This window comes from Gigantopelta aegis, chromosome 13 (genome assembly GCF_016097555.1).
Source record: "Gigantopelta aegis isolate Gae_Host chromosome 13, Gae_host_genome, whole genome shotgun sequence".
In the NCBI taxonomy this organism is placed as follows: domain Eukaryota; kingdom Metazoa; phylum Mollusca; class Gastropoda; order Neomphalida; family Peltospiridae; genus Gigantopelta; species Gigantopelta aegis.
The window spans coordinates 24093189-24117249 of record NC_054711.1 but is presented as its reverse complement, the minus strand read 5'-3'; the positions used below and the strand labels follow the sequence as shown (position 1 = coordinate 24117249).

The window sequence follows — 24061 nt, the reverse complement described above, 5'->3', positions numbered from 1 at the left end:
TGAATTTTTAATCATGATTAGTAAATTTTTTAAATTACTGATCCCATAGCTACTGGATTTTAAAAAAAATTCTAGAAGCTCTGTATATACAGTAAAGAACTCTTATAACGAATCGGAAGGGACCATGATAATTAGTTTGTTATCGCAGTAGTTCGTTGTACACGATAGCATAAGTTGATTATTAATTAATGTATAGGGAGATAAAACAGGACTTTACGATCAGTTCATTTTATGCAGTTGTTCATTCTAAGCATGTTCGTTATAAGTTTACTTTACTGTATCTTAAAACTGATTGATAGTTATAGTCCATCCCACAGGCAACTCCCTTTTTTCATACTACAGAATGTACTACAAGTTATTTATTTCTGAGCTGATTGATTTGTAAATTTCACACAAAAATAGTAATGTTTTGTTATTTCCAAAACACATTTACTTTTGTTCTTATGTCAAACCAAACTGAAATTATTTTCTGATTTTTTTTTTACAGAATAATGGGATGGACTATAGGAAGAAGTTTTAATTCTGACAAATATTTGTTAACCCTTTCATAGTGTGACAGCACAAAGAGCACTGTTACTACTTTAATATCATATCTATGACGGCACAAAGAGCACTGTTATTACTTTAATATCATATCTATGATGGCACAAAGAGCACTGTTATTACTTTAATATCATATCTATGACATCTTTTCTTGTGAGACATGAAAAGGTTAAAATATGTTAATGATATTAATTTTATAAAGGTATTTATTGAACTATTTTTATTTTTGTTTAATATTTAAGTTTTTGACATTTAATAAATATTGCTAAAGGTATTTTAATGCTGTCAGATATTTATAAAAGTGTATTAATTCTGAGATTTATTTATAAAGATATTTTATATCTGATAAATATTTTTATAAATATTTAAGTTGACCGACTGAGATTTAGGTATCAAGATATTTTAATTCTAGCAGATTTAAAAAAAAGTCAATGATGCATATTTACATATTTGTAGATATTTAAATTCTGAGAAATATTTATAAAAATACAGATTATGTTTAAGCATGAGAAACATACTCTTATGTCTTCATCCAACTGCTCATGTATTTCTAGAAAATCTTTGGCGCTGGTAAGGCTTGTCCCGATGTTTCCATGGCGACTAAGCGTGGCCTGACCTATCTGGGTCATCCAGGTAAACAACTGTAAACAGATAACACAGAAAAATACAAACAATGGAATAAATTGGGCAAGTAAACAATGTGTATATTTTTTAAAGTGTCACAACTTATAAGACTCCATTTGAAAATTAAAAATTTCACAGGGAAAGGAGGAACAGGGTAACAAAGAGAGATGTGCAAGTTCTAAACTAAAACCACATCACTGTACAAGACAGTGAAGACTTATACTGTTGAATTTCTCCTGGAAGATGAGGTAGTTTAAAGAAAAACCAAACCACTATACCAACAAAGTGCAAACGTACACTCTAGGATAAATAGGCAGGTATGAGCTAAAACCATATTACTGTACAACACAGAGTGAAGACTTACACTACTGAATTTCTCCTGGAAGATGAGATAGGTCTGACTGCTCTACAAACTAAAATCATATCACTGTACAAAACAGAGTGAAGACTTACAATGTTGAATTTCTCCTGGAAGATGAGGTATGTACTTTACAGAGAAACCACATCATTATATCAACAAAATGTATACTTGTACTCCAGGCTGATCAGGCAGGTATGAATAAAACCATATCACTGTACAAGACAGAGTGAAGACTTACACTGTTGAATTTCTCCTGTAAGATGAGCTAGGTCTGCCTGCTCTACAAACTAAAACCATATCACTTTACAAGACAGAGTGAAGACTTACACTGTTGAATTTCTCCTGTAAGATGAGCTATGTCTGCCTGCTCTACAAACTAAAACCATATCACTTTACAAGACAGAGTGAAGACTTACACTGTTGAATTTCTCCTGTAAGATGAGGTATGTACTTTACAGAGAAACCACATCATTATACCAACAAAATGTATACTTGTACTCCAGGCTGATCAGGCAGGTATGAATAAAACCATATCACTGTACAAGACAGAGTGAAGACTTACACTGTTGAATTTCTCCTGTAAGATGAGCTAGGTCTGCCTGCTCTACAAACTAAAACCATATCACTTTACAAGACAGAGTGAAGACTTACACTGTTGAATTTCTCCTGTAAGATGAGCTAGGTCTGCCTGCTCTACAAACTAAAACCATATCACTGTACAAGACAGAGTGAAGACTTACACTGTTGAATTTCTCCTGTAAGATGAGCTATGTCTGCCTGCTCTACAAACTAAAACCATATCACTTTACAAGACAGAGTGAAGACTTACACTGTTGAATTTCTCCTGTAAGATGAGCTATGTCTGCCTGCTCTACAAACTAAAAACCATATCACTTTACAAGACAGAGTGAAGACTTACACTGTTGAATTTCTCCTGTAAGATGAGCTAGGTCTGCCTGCTCTACAAACTAAAACCATATCACTTTACAAGACAGAGTGAAGACTTACACTGTTGAATTTCTCCTGTAAGATGAGCTAGGTCTGCCTGCTCTACAAACTAAAACCATATCACTTTACAAGACAGAGTGAAGACTTACACTGTTGAATTTCTCCTGTAAGATGAGCTAGGTCTGCCTGCTCTACAAACTAAAACCATATCACTTTACAAGACAGAGTGAAGACTTACACTGTTGAATTTCTCCTGTAAGATGAGCTAGGTCTGCCTGCTCTACAAACTAAAACCAGATCACTTTACAAGACAGAGTGAAGACTTACACTGTTGAATTTCTCCTGGAAGATGAGGTAGGTCTGGCTGCGCTCCCAAGCTTCAGCCCGTCGGGCCTTACACAGCTGTTCAAGTTGGGCGCAGCGAGCTTCCAGCTCATCCATCTGAAGGAAACCAGTCAAACATTACAAGGGTATCAGTCTACCGACATTTCAACTGAAAACATTTTCAAATTTGAATAAAGAAATCAATATTATTAGAAAAAGGCAATAAAAACAGTCTATCAAAAAACCCGCATTAAAACAATTATTTTGGAGGGAGGCTTTTGCTCGACGGAATTAAATGGTTTACCTACCATGAAATCTTTTGGCACACTCAGGTGAACATCCATAGGTACAACTATAAACCAAGTTTCACTGACCTATGCCTTTTTTAGTAATGCCATCAACCAACCAATGATATTTAAAAACTATAGTCCTTCCCACAGGGATTCTAGACCAATCGCGCATCAGGTGAGTCCTTTACCACTGGGTGATGTCTCCCCACCCTCCGTGCCACCAACCAATGATATTTAAAAACTATAGTCCTTCCCACAGGGATTCTAGACCGATTGCGCATCAGGTGAGTCCTTTACCAATGGGTGATGTCTCCCCACCCTCCGTGCCACCAACAATGATATTTAAAAACTATAGTCCTTCCCACAGGGATTCTAGACTATTGAAAAACTAGAATAAATTGTAAAAAAAAGCCCTTTACCACTGGGCTATGTCTCCCCACCCTCCGTGCCACCAACCAATGATATTTAAAAATTATAGTCCTTCCCACAGGGATTCTAGACCAATCGCGCATCAGGTGAGTCCTTTACCAATGGGTGATGTCTCCCCACCCTCCGTGCCACCAACAAACGGTATTTAAAAACCAGAATCAATTGTAAAACTTATTTTTATCTTTTTCGTAATGTTATCAACCAATGGAATTTAAAAACCAGAATAGATTGTTAAAAAAAAAATCATTCCTACCTTTTGCCTGACACCATCGGCTCCGGTGTCGAGCCTACTGACCCTCTCTAGTAGAACTCGACCCTCAAGGAGCGCCGATGTGGACACCTCCACGATGGCGTTAGACAGCTGTGCATGACGCTCGGCAAGCTCTGCGCTGTTACGCGGCAAGTCCGTGGTGTTCAGTTGGACTTCTATCTGATCCAGTTGTGTTAGAGCCTGTAGCGAGAACAGACATATACATACACACTAAAATATCCTATTACATATACTCTGTCAAAAAAGAAACGCATAGGCAAAATATTCATGGAATTATCTCTTTAATACAAAGTGGCATAATTTCGTTATTATAAATCTGAGTAACAACGGCTGAAATAAAAGATTTACCGTTTCTGCTTGACTGAAGAAAGACATGGCACTGGAGATGTGATTTGTACAAGAATATAGTTATATATAGCTCTGTAATATAGTTTAGTAGCTGAGTGAAATAAATCAGAGTACTGATGGCCGAGATACAAGATTTAAGATAAAAGATTTATCGTTTATGCTCGACTGAAAAAAGACACGGTGCTGGAGACGTGATTTGTACAAGAATATAGATATATATAGCTCTGGGCTCAATATTACAAAACATCGTAAGCCTAGTTTTGTACATAAATCTAAATCTACGACTAAACCACGATTCTTATTACTATTATAGTACAACAAATATAGTTAGAAGAACACATATTTTCTTTTCTTTAGTCTTTAAAATGTTCCATCGTCTGTAATGGTGCAATTTTCTGCATGAAATAAATGCCAAACACGTGTAAACGCACGACCGGTATAACTGCTAGTAGCAGACGTAAACTTACGATGTTTAGCAAAATAGGTCCCTGCAATGTAGTTTAGTAGCTGAGTGAAATAAATCTGAGTAACGATGGCCGAGATAAAAGGTTTAAGATAAAAGATTTACCGTTTCTGCTTGACTGAAGAAAGATACGGCGCTGGAAACGTTCTTTCTCCTGTTGTCCATGCTGACCATGAAGTTCTCACACTCTTCGTCGACGTGCTGCAACCGCTGACGCACGCTCTCTGCGTCGAGGTTCGCCCGACGCAATAGCTGGTCAACGGTTCGGATCAGCTGCATCATTGTCGACTGCATTTCCTGTAGAATGTTAGATAATAATGCTTAGTGTATATCATTAAATAAAACCTTTCTAAATTGTGTTGAGGGCATTGTTGAATAAATCCTTATTTTAAAAAAGTAGAGGGCATCGTTGAATAAAACCTTTCTAAAATATATTGAGGGCGTTGTTGAATAAAACCTTTCTAAAATGTGTTTAGGGCATTGTTGAATAAAACCTTTCTAAATGTGTTGAGGGCATTGTTGAATAAAACCTTATTAAAAAAAAGTTGAGGGCATCATTGAATAAAAGCTTTTTAAAATGTATTGAGGACATTGTTGAATAAAACCTTTCTAAATGTGTTGAGGGCATCATTGAATAAAACCATTCTAATATATGTTTAAGGGCATTGTTGAATAAAACCGTTCTAAAATGTGTTGAGGGCATCGTTGAATAAAACCTTTCTTTCTATCTTTGTAAAATCATTACCAACTTACGGCAGCTTGTTGTTCAAAGTTGCAATGTGCGTCTTGAATATTCTTGGCAGATTGGTATGAGTAGCCAAGATCTGTTTTCTGAAGGTATGTGCTGCCCACGGTGTGGAACCATTCCAAAATCTAAAACGTGACATGTGGGGTTAGACACAGCAAACAAAGCAAAGCATATTTAGGTGCAAATTAAGCCTCTACAAAAAAAACTAAAAATAAACCTAAACCCCACACCATGTTAATTATTAAGTAAGTTTATAATAATAATAAACAAAACAGTTAATGAAGACAACCCCCTGCTCCAAACAAATTTTCATTTTATCAATGTATCTTCTGGGGATCCATGACCTAACCCCTCTTAAAAACATAGCTCACCACAGTCTAACCCCCACCCCCTTCACAATTTCTGGTACATAAACCTGGACAATTTAGTTAATATTATTTGATCATAATATGTTACAAGTAGGAAGGTAAAAATGTAAAAATGTTTTTTGGTAACTTTAAAACAATTTGAGTGAAAGTGTTATCCTAGGGAGACAACTCTCTAACAATACTGGTTTTCTGATTAATCTATACCAGTAACAGTCAACTAAATTCACCCGTAATGTTTGGTAGGTATTCACCCAAAAATAACTCAGTGCATAGATACCCAAGGGAGAAAACTCTCTAGTTTTACTGACTTAACGAATCAAGCTATACGATTCAGTGATGTACTAAATTCACAAAAATGACTCAGTGCAATAAACAGATACATACATACTGTTATAGTGATATCCAAGGAATACAACTCTTTCTTACTTCACCGATTTTCTGATTAAGACATATATCTAAAAATATCACTCAGTGCTATATTGTTATATAAAACTGATATTCAAGGGAGACGACTCTCTCTCACCTTATTGACTTCTTGGTCAAGCTGGCACAACTGCAAGCATTGTTCGAGTCTTTGTTTTCGTTGTGACATGAGGTCTTCCAGGTGCCGTCTGCGATCGTGTAGTTTTTCCAATAGGTGTTCTATCCCGTAACAGGCTGCTGTGGTCGCATGCTTGTTCTGTAGATCTGCATGCATACCCATCTCTCGGATGCGATCAAGCAGATTCTGACCCATGTCCAGTGTATACTTGGATGTTTCAAGGATGTCTGTAATGAACACACGGTCATGTAATTAATATTAAAATGAGATGGTGTTGAGGTGCATATACATGTATATACCTCATGACCATCAAGTCTCCAAAAGACTCTAACCCATGTCCAGTGCATACTTGAACATTTCAAGAATGTCTGTAATTATTAATTAGTCATGTGATTAATATTTAAATGAGGCATAGGTGAGGTGTTTATATACTTTAGCTCACAATGATACAAGTATATCATGGCTATGTCTAGCAGATATGACCCTTGTCCAGTGTATAATAAAACATCTATAGGTGGTTGGTTGACTGCATTGTTGTCATGTTCAGCTAAGGTAATTGTTAATAAACCAACCATAGGTTGTTATTTGACATTATTGTTGGGCCATTAACTGTATTCGCCAATATCATAAACAAAAATTGCTGTGTTAGTGAGCTTTAATACTGGGTGTAATTTTCTAAATTTAAGAAACCATCTATGGGTGGTTGGTTGACTTTGTTGTTGAGTCACACACTGTATCTTACTTTGTTTGATTTCTTGGTGCTGCTGGAGCATAGAGCGAGCTGTATCCACGCTAGTGGCGAGTGGCACTGCCGTGAAGTTGCTTTGGGCCACTTCCATTTGTGCGGAAAGCTGGAAAACATTACAAAAAAACCATCATGAAATACAGTGAAAAACATCAAAACCAGACCCTCCCTAAACCTGAATTTCTCAAAACCGGATGTTTTTCATAGTCTCTTTTTCCCTAAACTTGAATTTCTCAAAAACCGGATGTTTTTCATGGTCTTTTTTTAAATACAAGTACAGAACAGAACCTCTCTAAACCAGATACTCCTGATAACAGACTTTTTACTTGGTCCCAAGGGTGTCTAATTTCGAGGGGTTTCTTTGTACAATGTACCTTTATCAATTTAGTTAATGCTGAAATCTGTTTCATCTGTCGTGACTTTAGTACCAAAACACTGGAGGTTGGGTGTTTAAAGAGATTAGTATGTACATCTTGTGCACTCCTGTGGAATGTAATGCTCTGGTCCAGCATGTGTTTTCTTTGTGTATTTAAGTAACAGATATTCTAGAAAGGGAGTTTAAAGCACTATGTACATCTTGTGCACTCTTGTGGAATGTGATGCTCTGTTCCAGCATGTTTTCTGTGTGTATTTTAATAATAAAAATATACTAGACCCATGTATTTAAAACACTACGTACATCTTGTGCACTCCTGTGGAATGTGACACTCTCGTCCAGCATGTGTTTTCTGTGTGTATTTAAATAGTAAATATATACACTACACACATCTTGTGCACTCCTGTGGAATGTGACACTCTCGTCCAGCATGTGTTTTCTGCATGTATTTAAATAGTAAATATATACACTACACACATCTTGTGCACTCCTGTGGAATGTGACACTCTGTTCCAGCATGTGTTTTCTGTGTGTATTTAAATAATAAATATATACTACGTACATCATGTGCATTCCTGTGGAATGTGACGCTCTGTTCCAGCATGTGTTTTCTGTGTGTATTTAAATAATAAATATATACTACGTACATCATGTGCACTCCTGTGGAATGTGACACTATCGTCAAGCATGTGTTTTCTGTGTGTATTTAAATAATAAATATATACTACATACATCATGTGCACTCCTGTGGAATGTGACACTCTCGTCAAGCATGTGTTTTCTGTGTGTATTTAAATAATAAATATATACTACGTACATCATGTGCACTCCTGTGGAATGTGACACTCTCGTCAAGCATGTGTTTTCTGTGTGTATTTAAATAATAAATATATACTACGTACATCATGTGCACTCCTGTGGAATGTGACACTCTCGTCAAGCATGTGTTTTCTGTGTGTATTTAAATAATAAATATACACTAGACCCAGAGTGTTTAAAATGCTACGTACATCTTGTGCACTCTTGTGGAATGTGACGCTCTGTTCCAGCATGTGTTTTCTGTACTCCAGTTTGTCGTTCAGGTCCTTCCAGGCCTCCGTCATCGTGTCAGCCATCGCGCTATGCACGTCGGCTTGTGAGCGGTTCTCGTCGGCGTATGAGTCGGCACTGGCGAGCAGTTCTTTGACCTCGCCCTCCTTGGCCTGAAACAAGATTAAACAGTCAAATAAACATGAAACAGAAATTTAGCATATGAAAATACTATTTTAACAAGCATTCGGGGGTAGGATTTAGCTTTCAGCTGGTTGAGTGTTTGCTTGAGGTGCTTGCGTCGCAGGATCAAACCACCTCAGTGGATCCATTCAACTCAATGGTTTTTTTTTCTCGTTCCAACCAGTACACCACAACTGGTCACAGACCGTGGTATGTGATTTCCTGTCTGTGGGAAAGTGCATATAAAAGATCCCTTGCTGCATTAGGAAAACAAATGTAGTGGGTTTCTTCTGATGACTACGAATCAGCATTACAAAATGTTTCAAATCCAATAGCCGATGATTAATTAATCAATGTGCTCTAGTGGTGTCATTAAACAAAACAAACTAACTTAATAAGCATTCATTTTCATTTCCACTTATTTTCATGCTTTATTCAATTACGGTTCAAGCACGCTGTCCTGGGCACACACCTCAGCTATCTGGACTGTCTGTCCAGGACAGTGAGTTAGTTGTTAGTGGTTAGTGAGAGAGAAGAGGGTGTAGTATCTTACACCTATCTATTGAGTTATTAAAACTCGCTCTGGGTGGGAGCCGGTACCGGGCTGTGAGCCAGTACCTAAATCTGATGGCTTAACCACGACACCACCGAGGCTAGTTAACAAGCATTCTGTGAGTACTGCTAAAGTAATACATGTTCCCCTACTGGGCCAAAATCATTTTCGTATCTTCAAAGTGTAAGGGCTGTAACAGTACATGATACGGCTACACAAAAAATAACTTGAGGCATTGCGGGGAAAAAAGTATGGAAATCGATACATGTGACAGGATGGATAAACAGAAAGAAAGACATACTAGAAAGACAGAGATGAAACCTGTAGTCCCCTCCAGTTGAACCGGCAGGGGACTAATAACAGAAAGTTTGTTTGTTTGTTTGTTTGTTTGTTTGTTTGTTTATTTTGCTTACTCACTAGGCCACATTGAGTTATTGATCATCAGCTATTGGATGTCAAACATATGGTCATTTTGACACAGTAATAGAGAAGAAACCCACTACATTGTTTTCATTAGTAGCAAGGGATCTTTTATATGCACCATCCCACAGACAGGGTAGCACATACCATGGCCTTTGATATACCAGTCGTGGTGCACTGGCTGGAAATATAAGACAGTCCAGGGAATGTTTATATAAAGCTGTATAGAAATTACAAAATCAATGCACTTATTGCACTTAATAGACAAACAAGTATGTGACTACATTACATATATATGGAGCGGGATTTGGCCAAGTCAGTAGAGTACTGGCTTGGACTTGGAAATAATGTAATGTGCATGTTCAGAGCAAGCTGTTGTAGAAAGAAAGAAATGTTTTATTTAACGACGCACTGGACACAATTTATTAAAAGATCCTTTGCTGCTAATCGAAAAGAGTAGCACATGAAGTGGAGACAGTGGGTTTCCTCTCTCAATATATGTGTGATCCTTAACCATATGTCTGACGCCATATAACTGTAAATAAAATGTGCTGAGTGCGTAATTAAATAAAACATTTCCTTCCTTCTATAAATATACAATTTTTTTTTAGAAATAAACATTTTTCATTAAATCTTCATGTCTTAAGAAAGTGTCTAAAAGTGCTTTCAATCATATAAAGCTGGAAGTACATGATAAATTAAGAAAGTGTCTAAAAGTGCTTTCAATCATATAAAGCTGGAAGTACATGATAAATTAAGAAAGTGTCTAAAAGTGCTTTCAATCATATAAAGCTGGAAGTACATGATAAATTAAGGAGAAGTTAAACAGAGCAAAAGATTAAATTTTGTTTGTTTTCACTGAATTTTTTTTCTTCTGAATCACTGATATTTCTTAGTACTGTTTAAGGCTACCCCTGATTAGCTAGAAGATCGCAGTATAATCTTATCAGTGCAGTCTTTTTAATGGTCTGACTTCCTGCCAAAACTTCCATCTCCTGGCTATTTCTGGTTGCTGTGGCAGAAGCCTGTATCATGAGATCCAAGGAACATCTCTGGCAGTATCCTGGTGCCATTAATAAATCAGATACCTGAACACCTAGACTTTCTCCAAGTCAGTACAGTGGCTTCAGCATACGAAGTAACAAGAGTTATTAATATTGATCTTTACCTCCCTTCTCTCCGCCTCCCTTCTTGTTCTTTCTCCTCCTCCTACTATACTCAGACTGTGCAGATCATTTGTACTGTGGTGAGACAATAAATGTGTTTGATTTTTACTTCCCCACCCTGTTGCTTACCTTTCTTACAAATATGACCAATCTTGCATTTTCCGCTCCCTCTCTCCTACTATATTCAGACTGAGCAGATAATTTGTACTGTGGTGAGACAATAATTGTGTCTGATCTTTATCTCCACCCTACCCACCACCCACCCCAGTCTATCTCCCTAACAAATATGGCCCACCCTGCACGACATCTGCAATCTAATTAAAATTAGCTCCACTATTAAATGTGGATCTAACAGCAGCCAGTTGGAGCTCATGTCCACCAATCAAAACCTTACTTGCAGAATCATGCCAGTGATTTAAAAATAATTTGAAAACATTCCGAATTATCCTGAGGATATACGACATGTTTCGTGTGAATTACGAATGCCTTAAAACATGTTTTATTTTATAAAATAAATAATTTGTAAAAAATTTTTTTTTTTATAAATAAATAAATAATTTTTAATGTAAAATTGAAGACTGATAACCCATTCCGTACGTATTGGTATGGTTCGCTGTACTGCGGCCACTAAAATAGACTCGCCCGATATTTTTAGAATTTGTATGCTCCCAAATAACATTATAAAAGGCGAAGTGTGATTGGTCAATATTTAATTTATTATTTATAGACGAAATGTTACCTGGACATTGGAGACTACACAGTGTTGTTAGCAATCTGATTAAAATTAGTTCTACTGGTCTAAATAAGGCATTCGTAATTCACAGGAAACATATCGTATACCCTCAGGATAATTTGGAATATTTTCAAATTATTTTCAAATCACTGGCATGATTCTGCAAGTAAGGTTTTGATTGGTGGACATGAGCTCCAACTGGCTGCTGTTAGATCCACATGTAATAGTGGAGCTAATTTTAATTAGATTGTACAATACTCAGACTCAAGTCAGTATGGTGGCTTCAGCATACGACGTAACAAGAGTTATTAATATTGACCTTTACCTCCCTTCTCCACCTCCCTTATTGTTCTTTCTGCTGCTTCTACTATACTCAAACTGTGCAGATCATTTGTAATGTGGTGAGACAATAAATGTGTCTGATGTTTATCTCCCAAATTCTCTACTTCACTTATGAATATGACCCACCCTCCATTTTCTGCTCCCTCTCTCCAACTATACTCAGACTGAGCAGATCATTTGTACTGTGTTGAGATAATAATTGATCCTTACCTACCTTTTCTACCTCACTTACAAATATGGCCCACCATGCACTTTTGCTCTCTCCTACTATATATACTCAGACTGGGTAGATCTCTCTCCTACTATACTCTATATTATACTGAGTAGATCATTTATACTGTGGTGAGAAAATAAATGTGTCTGATCTTTACCACTACCTCCCCCATCTACCTCCCTTTTAAATATGCCCCACCCCCCCTGCACTTTCTGCTTACATCTACTTTACTCAAACTGGACAGATCATTTGTACTGTGGTGAGATAATAACATTTAACTTTACCCTCAACACACCACCACCCAAACACACACCACCTACCACCCTTACAAATATGTCTCACCCTATACTTTCTGCTTATTGATATTATGCTCTGGCAGTGCATATAGATATGTAAATAGTGTTTATTTCATATGGCATGGCATGTCTAACAGCTGCATAATGAAAACCGTTGTTTTAAGCCAGTTTTCTGTAACTGTATTGCTGGCAGTCTGAAAGGTTTCACCCATCTAATTTCTCGCACTAACTGTTTACTTTCTGCGATTTGATGTGTATTTCACCTGTTCTACCTGTATTTTATGATCACCTATGTTTTTACTTTTGTAGCAAGAACTGTGAAACTGTACAAACATAAACATTCCCATAAATACAGTTATCATAACTACTTGTTCAGCACTATAACCCAGTTATTTCTTCACTAGACTGGAAAAATAATCATGGCTAAATGTTTGGTTGTGATATACAGTGTGTATTTCACATGCTATATCTTTATGATCACCTGGGGTTTTTTTGGTATTTTTTGTCAAGTTATTTGTGCGATTTTTTTATGGTTTGGTTTTGCAGTTTTATGGGGGAGGGGTCTCTTAAAAATTGAACTCTGAAGACATTCCCATAAATACTGTTACGATAAGTCATCATGACAACTTCGTCAGTATTGTACCCATAACCTAGTTATTTCCTTACCGCATTGAAATATACTCATAACTATGGAAAAAAAAATTTGGTTTTAATATACAATGTATATTTCACGTGCGCTACTTACATTTGTATATGATCAGCTGCTTTTTGCATTTGTATTAGGGGTTTTCTTGCTACTTTTTTGTTGTTTTTTCTTCTTTTTTGATAGGTGTGGGGGGGGGGGGGGGTTACAAAATGATCTGTGAAGCTGTACAAATGCATATAAAAACAAACCCATAAATACTGTTATGGTTAGTCATCATAACTACATACTTCGTCAATATTGTAACACAGTTACTTCCTCACCAGACTGCAAATGTACTCATGCCTATGGGGAAACAAAACTGTTTGGTTTTGATATACAGCCTCAAGTGTTTTTCTAATTAGTTTCAGGTAAAAGTGGGATGGACGCCAGCTGTGGGCTCAGTTATAGGCAGAGACTGGAGATGGCAATATTTTAGGAAGCAGCGATGATTGTAGAAAGATACAGAAATTTTAGGAAACAGTGATTCCAAGATAGAGAATTTTGTCTGTTGTTTGTGGATATGGTGTAGAGATGAAAATTAACTACAGCTCTGGTTTATGGTAGCCATGGAGATTTGGGTCTCATTACACAGTTCACATTTGGTCAGAGAAAAAAGAACTAATTTTGTTGGACAAAACCTTAGCACATATTGACAAACATACAGAGAGACAGACAGATTTTACCGTGAGTTTGGCTAATAGTTCCTCATGTTTACATTGTAAAAGGACTGCTTCATCAAGGTTGGAGTGATATATGGACAAACAGACACAGACAGACACAAACAGAGACAGACACAGACACACTCAGAGACAGTCAGGCTTTATCTTGAGTGTAGCAAGCTGTTTTTTTTTATGCTCATGTTGTAATTGGACAGCCTCATCAAGACTAAAGTGATGTATGGACAGACAAACAGATAGACAGACAAACAGATAGACAGACAAACAGATAGATAGACAAACATGTTTTACCTTGAGTTTGGTAAGCATTTTCAAGGCTGGAGTTTGGCCAAATCAAGTCAGACAGACAGACAGACAGACAGACAGACAAGACAGGTAGACAGTGACAGACAGATGGATGGACAGACAGAGACAGACAGATGGATGGACAGAGACAAACAGCTGGATGAACAGACAGACAGACAGACAGATGGATGGACAGACCGACAGATGGACAGAGACAGACAGATGGATGGACAGACACACAAAGACAGACAGGTAGATGGACAGACAGACACACAGAGACAGACAGATGGATGGACAGACAAGCTTTACCTTGAGTTTGGCGAGCAGTTCTTCATGTTCGCGTTGTAACTGTACGGCCTCATCAAGGTTGGTGCCGACATCCATCAGATCCGGTTCCATCTGGTGGACTCGAACCCGGATCCATTCTGCACTCTGGAAGAAAAAAACATTCTTATTAAACTTTACAAAATATCAAAATTTTTGTTTGTGTGATAAAGCAAAATATGAACACATCCATATGTGCACCTTCAGTAAGAAGTGAAAGTATACAAAAACAAATTTTCAAAATGTAGAATGCAATTGCAAGAAAAATAATGCAATTGTTAAATACACTAGTGTATGCATCACATAAATGTACATTAAATGAAGCATACAAATGTAGTCAAACCAGTTTTAAGCAGAAATCAAAGGGGTTGTCAGCAATGACCTTTTACGACAGATAGCTGCTTAATACAGGTCAGTTTATAATATATTAGATGATTTGGGAGAATAAAAATGTGGTCTCTATATACAGGTGGCTGCTTAATGCAGGTAAGTTTATACTGCATTAGATGATTTGGGAGAATGAAAATGTGGTCTCTTAACACAGGTGACTGCTTAATGCAGGTCAGTTTATAATATATTAGATGATTTGGGAGAATGTAAATGTGGTCTCTTAACACAGGTGACTACTTAATGCAGGTGGCCACTAGAGCAGGTTTGACTGTATATTGATTTACTGGCAACAGACAATAGTATTTACACAAATAAACATGGTCACATATTACTACAAATCAGAGCTGTAGGTATTAAAACCCCACCTCCATAACCATTTGATGGTACAAACTGGACACTGGAGCTAGAATAGGTCTCACTACAGAGATGCCATCTGTCATTGAAATCTAATTTAAAAATCCAATTACAAATGAAAATTGGTAATATAATAGGTTCTTGTTGCCACTAATGAAATATACCATTGCGAACATATATATTATTACATATATTCCAAAATCGAGAACATTTATGTCTCAGTTTTTTTTCGTAATATGGCCCTATCTGGCTGTAGTATCGCTCTGTGCCATTGATGCAGGAACCAATTCACACTGGCCACCATTTCTGCTGTACACCTGTGTCCGAAAATGTGGACAAAATCAAGCCAGAGCCTTTACCATTGAAAAATATGGTACAAATGATTTTCATTCTTACTAGAAGTGAATATGTGAACAACAAGCATCATAGAAACTATAGTGGACTGTGATTAATGAACTCTCACTCTAAAGTGAACTGTGTAGTGAGACCATAGTAATGTGGCCTCTAAAACAGGTGGCCTCTTAAGACAGGTCAATTTGTATTACTGTGCTAAAATAGCAAGAACCTTCATTATTTTAAAAACTTTGAAAAACTGTAGGAGATATGGATTTAGTTTCTAGTGAAGGACACATAACTCAGTAGAAGAAACAACAATTCTAGGTGATGGGTGCCAATGCAAGATGGAGGGATAAACAGCAAAGAAGAAGAAACAGTGGGCTGCTGTAAAAGCATGTGGCAGGTTGCCAAATATTAGCACATCTGGAATGTTGCCAACATGTTATCAAACAGAAGCTGTGGTCTATGTTTCAGTCTATACATCTACCTTGGTTTCTCTGGATTCTATCTTGGTTTCTATGGGTTCTTCTGTACATCAAACAAGTAGCAGAAGCACCTTTATAACAGTATCAAGTCTGGTGTACACATTTTGGAATGTCAGTATGAAGCATCAGAGTGAACTATATGCAGTGTCCTAGTCAATATTATAGGGTGTACTATACCAAATAAAATCCCATAGGCGACCATGTTAACGATTGTGTTTAAAAACACTATATGCAGTATATCAACCAAACTATGACCCATAAATATCAGTCCTATAACCTCCTACCTCAAAGTATTAACTGAAGAACATGCATGGTACCTCTTATGGCTCAATTTTGGTATAACCAGATGTTTTTACAAATTAACACCCCTAGTTTCGCACAAAATTTGAGTACTTTTTTGTACAGGTACCCCATACATGTTTTCAAGCATGGGGCTAGATGAAATAAAATTGCATACTATTTTGCCTAGATGAAACTAATTTCGTTTACGACAAACACTCTCACATTTATCATATGTCATGGATCAGGCTTCTGGCTATCGGGATGGACATGTTCGAAACCTAAATGGTATAGAAGCATGTGAAAATATATCGGACTTGGACTCACACTGGCAGGACTTTTGGCATCAACTGCTCTATCAAAAGTTAGATGCACCTCGAACTTTGACCCTGCCGGAAGTTATTTGGTTTAGAACTACCTATACTTTACTGCATGTGATTCATGACATTTTCTGGAATGAATGTTAAAGCTGAAGTTTGTTTTGTTTAACGACACCACTAGAGCACATCTGGTATTATTTTAGCACACCAGCTAGATTATTTCATTAGACCGTTTCAAAGATTCTTATGTTTGTACTGTACCAGTATTATTTTTGAAAGGTAAAAAAATTTATCTATAAAAGGTAACTTTTTGATATTTATTATAAATGTCTGTTGTTTGTATATAGTAATTAAATAGGTCATCATAATCTTGAATCAGTTTTTAGATTTTTATTCCAGGAATTTAGTAAACGGTCACCATAATCTTAAATTGTTTTATAGATTTTTATTCCAGGAATTTAGTAAAAGGTCACCATAATCTTGAATTGGTTTTTAAATTTTCATTCCAGGAAGTTTCATAAATTATATATGAGGAAACCTGCTCTTGCCATATTGGCTAATCGTCTTTAGCACTGAGGGATATTTTATATGCCCTTTTCCTTTAACAATAGAGTACATATCATGCCTCTGATACAAGTTGGAGGAAATTACTACTGACTAACACAAATGGCTACCTTCCACTGGTTTGAGTGCATGCATGTCAAAACAAATGCCAAATGCATTTTAGTGTGTACCTGTTCCAGTGCAATAATATCATGACATATGTTTTCCTGTGTTACAGTATGCTACTGCTGCTGAAAAATATTTTGCTGCTTCAGTAGGAGTAGTTTTAAGTGGTGGCAGTGGTTTCCTATCTCTTTCTAGACTAGGCTCTGTGGCAGACTCCAAATGAACCTTTCATTTCATTTCAACTTATTTCCGTGCTTATATCCAATTATAGTTCAAGCACGCTGTCCTGGTCACTCACCTCAGCTATCTGGGCTGTCTGTCCAGGACAGTCGGTTAGTTGTTAATTGTTAGTGGTTAGTGAGAGAGAAGAGGGTGTAGTGACCTTACACCTACTCATTGAGTCGTTAAAACTCGCTCTGGGTGGGAGCCGGTGTACTAGGCTGCGAACCCTGTACCTACCAGCCTTATGTCCGATGGCTTAACCACGACACCACCGAGGCTGGTCAAATGAACCTAAAATGTTCACAAGACACTGATAATTTTAACAAACTGTACACAGAATCCACAGAATTACATGTCTTCCTATCACAAACTGTTTTGGTGCATTGTAATGAACATCCATAGGTGTAACTACAAACTAAGTTTCATTGTGATGAACATCCATAGGTGTAACTACAAACCAAGTTTCACTGTGATGAACATCCATAGGTGCAACTATAAACAAAGTTTCATTATGATGAACATCCATAGGTGCTACTATAAACCAAGTTTCACTGTGATGAACATCCATAGGTGCAACTACAAACCAAGTTTCACTGACCTAAGACTTATACATGTAGTTCGTGAGAAATTGATCTGAATTATATATTTTTTTCTTAATTTCATTATTATTCATACTTACCTAGTACTAGCACAACAACAATGCTATATGACCCTTTTGTTATTCAGTACATCTGTGTATATGTTAGGTGCAACTATAAACCAAGTTTCACTGTGATGAACATCCATAGGTGTAACTATAAACCAAGTTTCATTATGATGAACATCCATAGGTGCAACTATAAACCAAGTTTCACTGTGATGAACATCCATAGGTGCAACTACAAACCAAGTTTCACTGACCTAAGACTTATACATGTAGTTCGTGAGAAATTGATCTGAATTATATATTTTTTTCTTAATTTCATTATTATTCATACTTACCTAGTACTAGCACAACAACAATGCTATATGACCCTTTTGTTATTCAGTACATCTGTGTATATGTTAGACAACAAATAGCCACGTAGTTTGTAATGTACTGATATGTCATAAAACATACATTCCTTTCCTTTACTGATAGTATTATCCTACGGTGACGGGACATAGCCCAGTGGTAAAGTGTTTGCTTGATGTGCGGTCAGTTTGGGATCGATCCCTATCGGTGGGCCCATTGGGCTATTTCTCGTTCCCACCAGTGCACCACGACTGGTATATATCAAAGGCCATGGTATGTGCTATCCTGTCTGTGGGATGGTGCATATAAAATATCCTTTGCTACTAATGAAAAATATAGCTTGTTTCTTCTCTAAGACTATATGTCAAAATGACCAAATGTTTGACATCCAATAGTTGATGATTAATAAATCAATGTGCTCTAGTGGTGTCATTAAACAAAACAAACTTTAACTACTTTAAGTGTTCATTTTTAAATCTTAGACTGGCTTTTTTCTACTGATTTGCTCCGTCCCAACCAGTCCCCCATGACTTGTTTATCAAGGGCTGTGGTGTGTGCTATCCTGTGTGCTATGTGATGTAGCGGGTTTCCTCTTTATGACTGTGTCAAAATGACCATATGTCTGACATCCAATAGCCAATGATTAATAAATCAATGTGCTCTAGTGGTGTCGTTAAACAAAACAAACTTCTTTCTTATTATCCTACGAGTTCAACAAAAAGCCAGAAAGGGAAAAATTAAAAAGTTATTTTATCTATTATCCAATCTATATCACCTTACATCAACTCTAATACATTACCACATGTTTTATGGTGTGGTTCTGTGAATATGAAATCAGAAACAGATATGGCACCAATTACATGGGTGGTGCACAATAAGGGTTAAAAACAAGAATGTCAAGCTCAAAGGTAACATAATATTACAGTAACTGGTAAAGAAATCACACTTGTTTTTCTAACCCAGTATCTCAACCAACATAAGCATTCAGTGCCTTGGTCTAATAACAGGTAGTTAACTTAGTAATCCCAGATATCAAAACAAAAAAAAAGTTTGGTTTGTTTAATGACACCACTAGAGCACATTGATTATTAATCATCGGCTACTGGACATCAAACATTTGGTAATTCTGACATATAGTCTTCAGAGGGAATTCCTTAATTTTTTCTATTGGTAGCAATTTGGGGATCTTTATAGGAACTTACCATAAAACAGGATAGCACATACCATGGCCTTTGATATACCAGTCACATAAGCATTCAGTGCCTAAATCTAATAATAGGCAGTTAAACTAGTAATACCAAATATACACAAATTTAAAGTTTATTTTGTTTAACAACACCACTAGAGCACATTAATTAATCATCAGTTATTGGATGTTGAACATTTAGTAATTTTGACAGTCTTAGAGAGGAAATCTGATACATTTCTCCATTAGTACCAGGGCCACATTTTACAAAGCGATCTTAGTGCTAAGATCACCTTAACTGCATAATTACCTTATGCACTTGAGGTGATCTGCACCAAGACTGGTATGTGCTATCCTGTCTATGGGATGGTGCATATAAAAGATCCCTTGCTGCTAATGGAAAAATGTAGCAGGTTAATTAATCAAAGTGCCCCAGTGGTGTCATTAAACAAAACAAACGTTGAGGTGATCTTAACACTAAGATAGCTGCATAAGCTAAGATAGCTGCACCGGCCTCAGTGGTGTCGTGGTTAAGCCATCGGACTACAGGCTGGTAGGTACAGGGTTCGCATCCCAGTCTGGTACTGTCTCTAACCCAGAGCGAGTTCTTAAGGGTTCAGTGGGTAGGTGTAAGGCAACTACACCCTCTTCTTTCTCACTAACCACTAACCAACTAACAACTAACCCACTGTCCTGGACAGACAGCCCAGATAGCTGAGGTGTGTGTGTGCCCAGGACAGCGTGCTTGGACCTTAATTGGATATAAGCATGAAAATAAGTTGAAATGAAATGAAATAAGATAGCTGCATAAAACAGGGCCCTGGTGCAAAAGTGAACAGACATAATATAGTGGTGTGCAACCATAACAGCAGAACCTTGACATTGAGAGGTTAAGCCAAATACTGTTATCTCCCTCTGCTCTATGCTTCATACCCACACTGTCATATCAGTTTCATATATACATGTAACACCATAGATAACACTGACATCTACATGTAAGGGTTGCTATGACAACCAGATTCTGGAGAATGTTTTTTTTTTTCTGTGAAAACAAGACCTGTTGCCAAAATCTAGTTTCGGAACTGTGAGTAAATGTCACTTGGCAGACATTCTCTCTGTACAGCGTAGAACCAGGTGCCAGATTTAGCTCAGTCACCTGTGTGATATGTGAGAGGTAGTAAGATCAAATCCCATCAGGGGATTAGATATAGAGAATAATACATGAGTGGCCGTTAGATACCATTTATCTCACAACAAGTTCTTTTAAAATGTATTTAACGAGCTAAAGTGAGTTTGATACGTTTTTAAACAACATGTTGTGAGATAAATGGTATCTAATGGACACGAATGTAGTATTCTATTTCTTACATATCCTCAAAAAAACAGGTTTTAAGAAAATTTTAACATCTTTTCCTGATAAAAGTTATTTACAGCCATTGCACTTATAGCTGACTTACGCATCACAGACATATGATTGTCAGGTTAATTATACGTCACAGTCTAATCGATTTCTGTCGTGTAGTTTTTCATTGGCTGCATGGCACTGGTGACCTGTTCATTACCTAAGAGCAACCAGGTCATTGATAATATAGGTTAAGAAAATATAATTCACACAACTCGACAACTGGTTACATAATGACATGTTACACATTCTGAAATTAACAGCTTCAAACTTCAGAAAATAACTATAATTCAAAAAACAGTTTTGGTCATTGATGATGGATTATGCAAATATAATTTGCAATTGGTTACCCACATGTAGATAAAGATTATGTGAACCAAGTTATGGTTACATATACCAACAATTTTGAAAGTTTTAAAATATCCCTGCTGATGCATACATGTACCAATTAAGAATGAATTAATGTTTAATGAACCCAAGTATACATGCATGTATATTTAAATTTGATACTAATTAAAGATGGATGTCTGGAAAGAAAGAATTCAGCACAGAATTCAGTTTGCGTACTGTACATGTACATGTAGGTTGCTAAATAATGTTATGTGATAATTTGTTGACCCTCAGTAGAATTACTGGTTTTGTTTACAAAATAATATAACAGCTATGTAATATACAAGTTTTTACAGGTTTTGTTGTTCAGTTTTTTGTTTTGTTTTTGTTTTGTTTTGTTTTGTTTTGTTTTGTTTTGTTTTGTTTTGTTTTGTTTTGTTTTGTTTTGTTTTGTTTTGTTTTGTTTTGTTTTGTTTTGTTTTGTTTTGTTTTGTTTTGTTTTGTTTGTTTTGTTTTGTTTTGTTTTGTTTTGTTGTTGTTTTGTTTTTGTTTTGTTTTTTGTTTTGTTTTGTTTTGTTGATTTTGTTTTTGTTTTTGTTTTTGCTTTGCATTTGTTGTTGTTGTTGTTGTTTTGTTGTGTTTTGTTTGTTTTTGTTTTTTTCTGGTTTTTTAAATAAAGTTTGTTAACTCCAAAAAACAAATATGCCAGGGATATAACATACACGTTGGTTGTGTAAGATATTTAATATTCATGAAAATATTACAATAAATGTCAGCAGCAATGAAATACTTTTCATTTTAAAAGAGAAAAGAGAAGTCCAAAGAATGCAGACAATGAATGATGCACATTGTGGGTGCAGCCAAGACATAGCTGCATCGGAATACGGCAGTGCTATTTGATACAGACGCAGTAGACCATCAGTCTATTATTAGACCACACCCACATACAAGCAGACGCATCAGGCCACATTCCAGCAGACACATCATGCCAGCAGACGCATCATGCCGGTAGCCAGCCGCAGAACAGTAGTGATAACGCAGAAGACTAATGCAGAAAGAGTAGCCTTGATTATGACAAATCCATCTGCCTTTGTGTTCTGCAATGAGACCTATAGTCCGTCCCATCCTTTTATAAAAAAAAAAATTGTAAATAATTTCAGTCTGGTTTCACGTAAGAATAAAAGTAAAAGTGTTTTGGAAATAACAAAAATATACTATTTTTGTGTCCAATTTAGACAACAATCAGCTCAAAAATAAATTACTTGTAGCAAATTCCATGGCATAAAAAAAGACGCCTGTAGTCGTGCATTGGCTGGAACGAGAAATAGGCTAATGGGCCCACTGACAGGGATCGATCCCAAACCGACCACATATCAGGCGAGCGCTTTACCACTAGGCCATAGGTGCTACTATAAGCCAAGTTTCATTGCTCTTGGACTTACACAAAAAACCCCAATATATTTGGTCATTTCAGTTTTCCATCATAAAAACACAATTCACTAATTAGTTATTTATTTGCTGTAAGAAAAAACTATAGTACAGTGAAAGACCTCATAACTGGACACTCAGTAAACCAAAATTGTTTCTTAATAATAAAAAAAAAATCACTAACAACAAATTCTACTAGTATTATGATTCAACATGATGCTATCTGCTTTGTTTCACACTTATTTTATGAAAGAAATGTTTTATTTAACGATGCACTCAACACATTTTATTTACGGTTATATGGCATCAGACATACATGTATGGTTAAGGACCACACAGATACTGGGAGAGGAAACCTGCTGTCGCCACTTCATGGGCTACTCTTTTCGATTAGCAGCAAGGGTTCGTTTATATGAACCATCCCACAGACAGGGTAGTATATACCACGGCCGTTGATATACCAGTCATGGTGGAATGAGAAATAGCCCAATGGGCCCACCGACAGAGATCGATCCTAGACCGACCGCGCATCGATCGAGCACTTTACCACTGGGCTACATCCCACCCCCACTTATTTTACGAGTCTCAAAAATAAAACGATTGGTTATTTCCATCTTTCCTTATTGAAAATCACTACTTAACAAATTCATCTACTATTTATGTAGTATACTAGTAATATTATGATTCACCATGATGCTATCTACTTTATGTTTATGTGGTCACACCCATCCACGATTCTCAGAAGAAACATATCTGGTTATTTCAGTTTTCCTTACTTGTAAACTATTGACATCTGCGATGGTGATCTGTGAGAGGAAAGTGTAAAAGTATATGATTTGCGGTTATCTTGTCTGCATCATGTTTATCACTTTTTGTGGTTACACCCATTTTACGATTCTCAAACGACAAATATCTTGTCATACTAAAGATGTGATGTAAGTTTTTGTCTGTGTGCCTGAAATGTTTGGACAGTGCATATTAAAGATCCCTTGCTGCTAATGGAAAAAAATAGTAGGTTACCTCTAAGACTATATATCACAATTACCAAATGTGTGAGATCCAATAACCGATGAGGAATCATTGTGCTCTAGTGATTTTGACAAACAAAACAAACTTTTAACTTTATGGAAAAATATAGACATTAGATCTCAGAATGACAAACCCATTTGGTGTACAGTAGTTTGCGAGGAAACACTATATGTACATGATTCAAGATGATGCTATCTGCCTTGTATGTACAAGGTTACACCCGTCTTAGATTCTCAAAAGAAAGAATCTGGTTACAAACCAGCCACAAACTAATGATTTTTCTACAGGCCAAGCCTAAATGGCTTTGGTGACTGCATGGCCTGTTAAACCTTCTATCAAAGTAGCTAGTCC

The 24061-nt window shown here is 36.6% G+C and overlaps 1 protein-coding gene across 1 annotated transcript in view; it reads right to left on the bottom strand.

Annotated features, from left to right (window-relative positions):
- Positions 1-24061, bottom strand: part of LOC121387235 (titin-like) — a 481073-nt gene that overhangs the window by 379741 nt on the left and 77271 nt on the right. The window contains exons 17-25 of the mRNA XM_041518261.1: positions 14272-14394; positions 8390-8581; positions 7001-7109; positions 6241-6485; positions 5355-5474; positions 4707-4898; positions 3773-3970; positions 2804-2917; positions 1062-1184 (exon numbers count right to left, since the gene is read on the bottom strand). Coding sequence (XP_041374195.1) covers positions 1062-1184; positions 2804-2917; positions 3773-3970; positions 4707-4898; positions 5355-5474; positions 6241-6485; positions 7001-7109; positions 8390-8581; positions 14272-14394 — 1416 coding nt within the window. The remainder of the gene's footprint in view (positions 1-1061; positions 1185-2803; positions 2918-3772; positions 3971-4706; positions 4899-5354; positions 5475-6240; positions 6486-7000; positions 7110-8389; positions 8582-14271; positions 14395-24061) is intronic.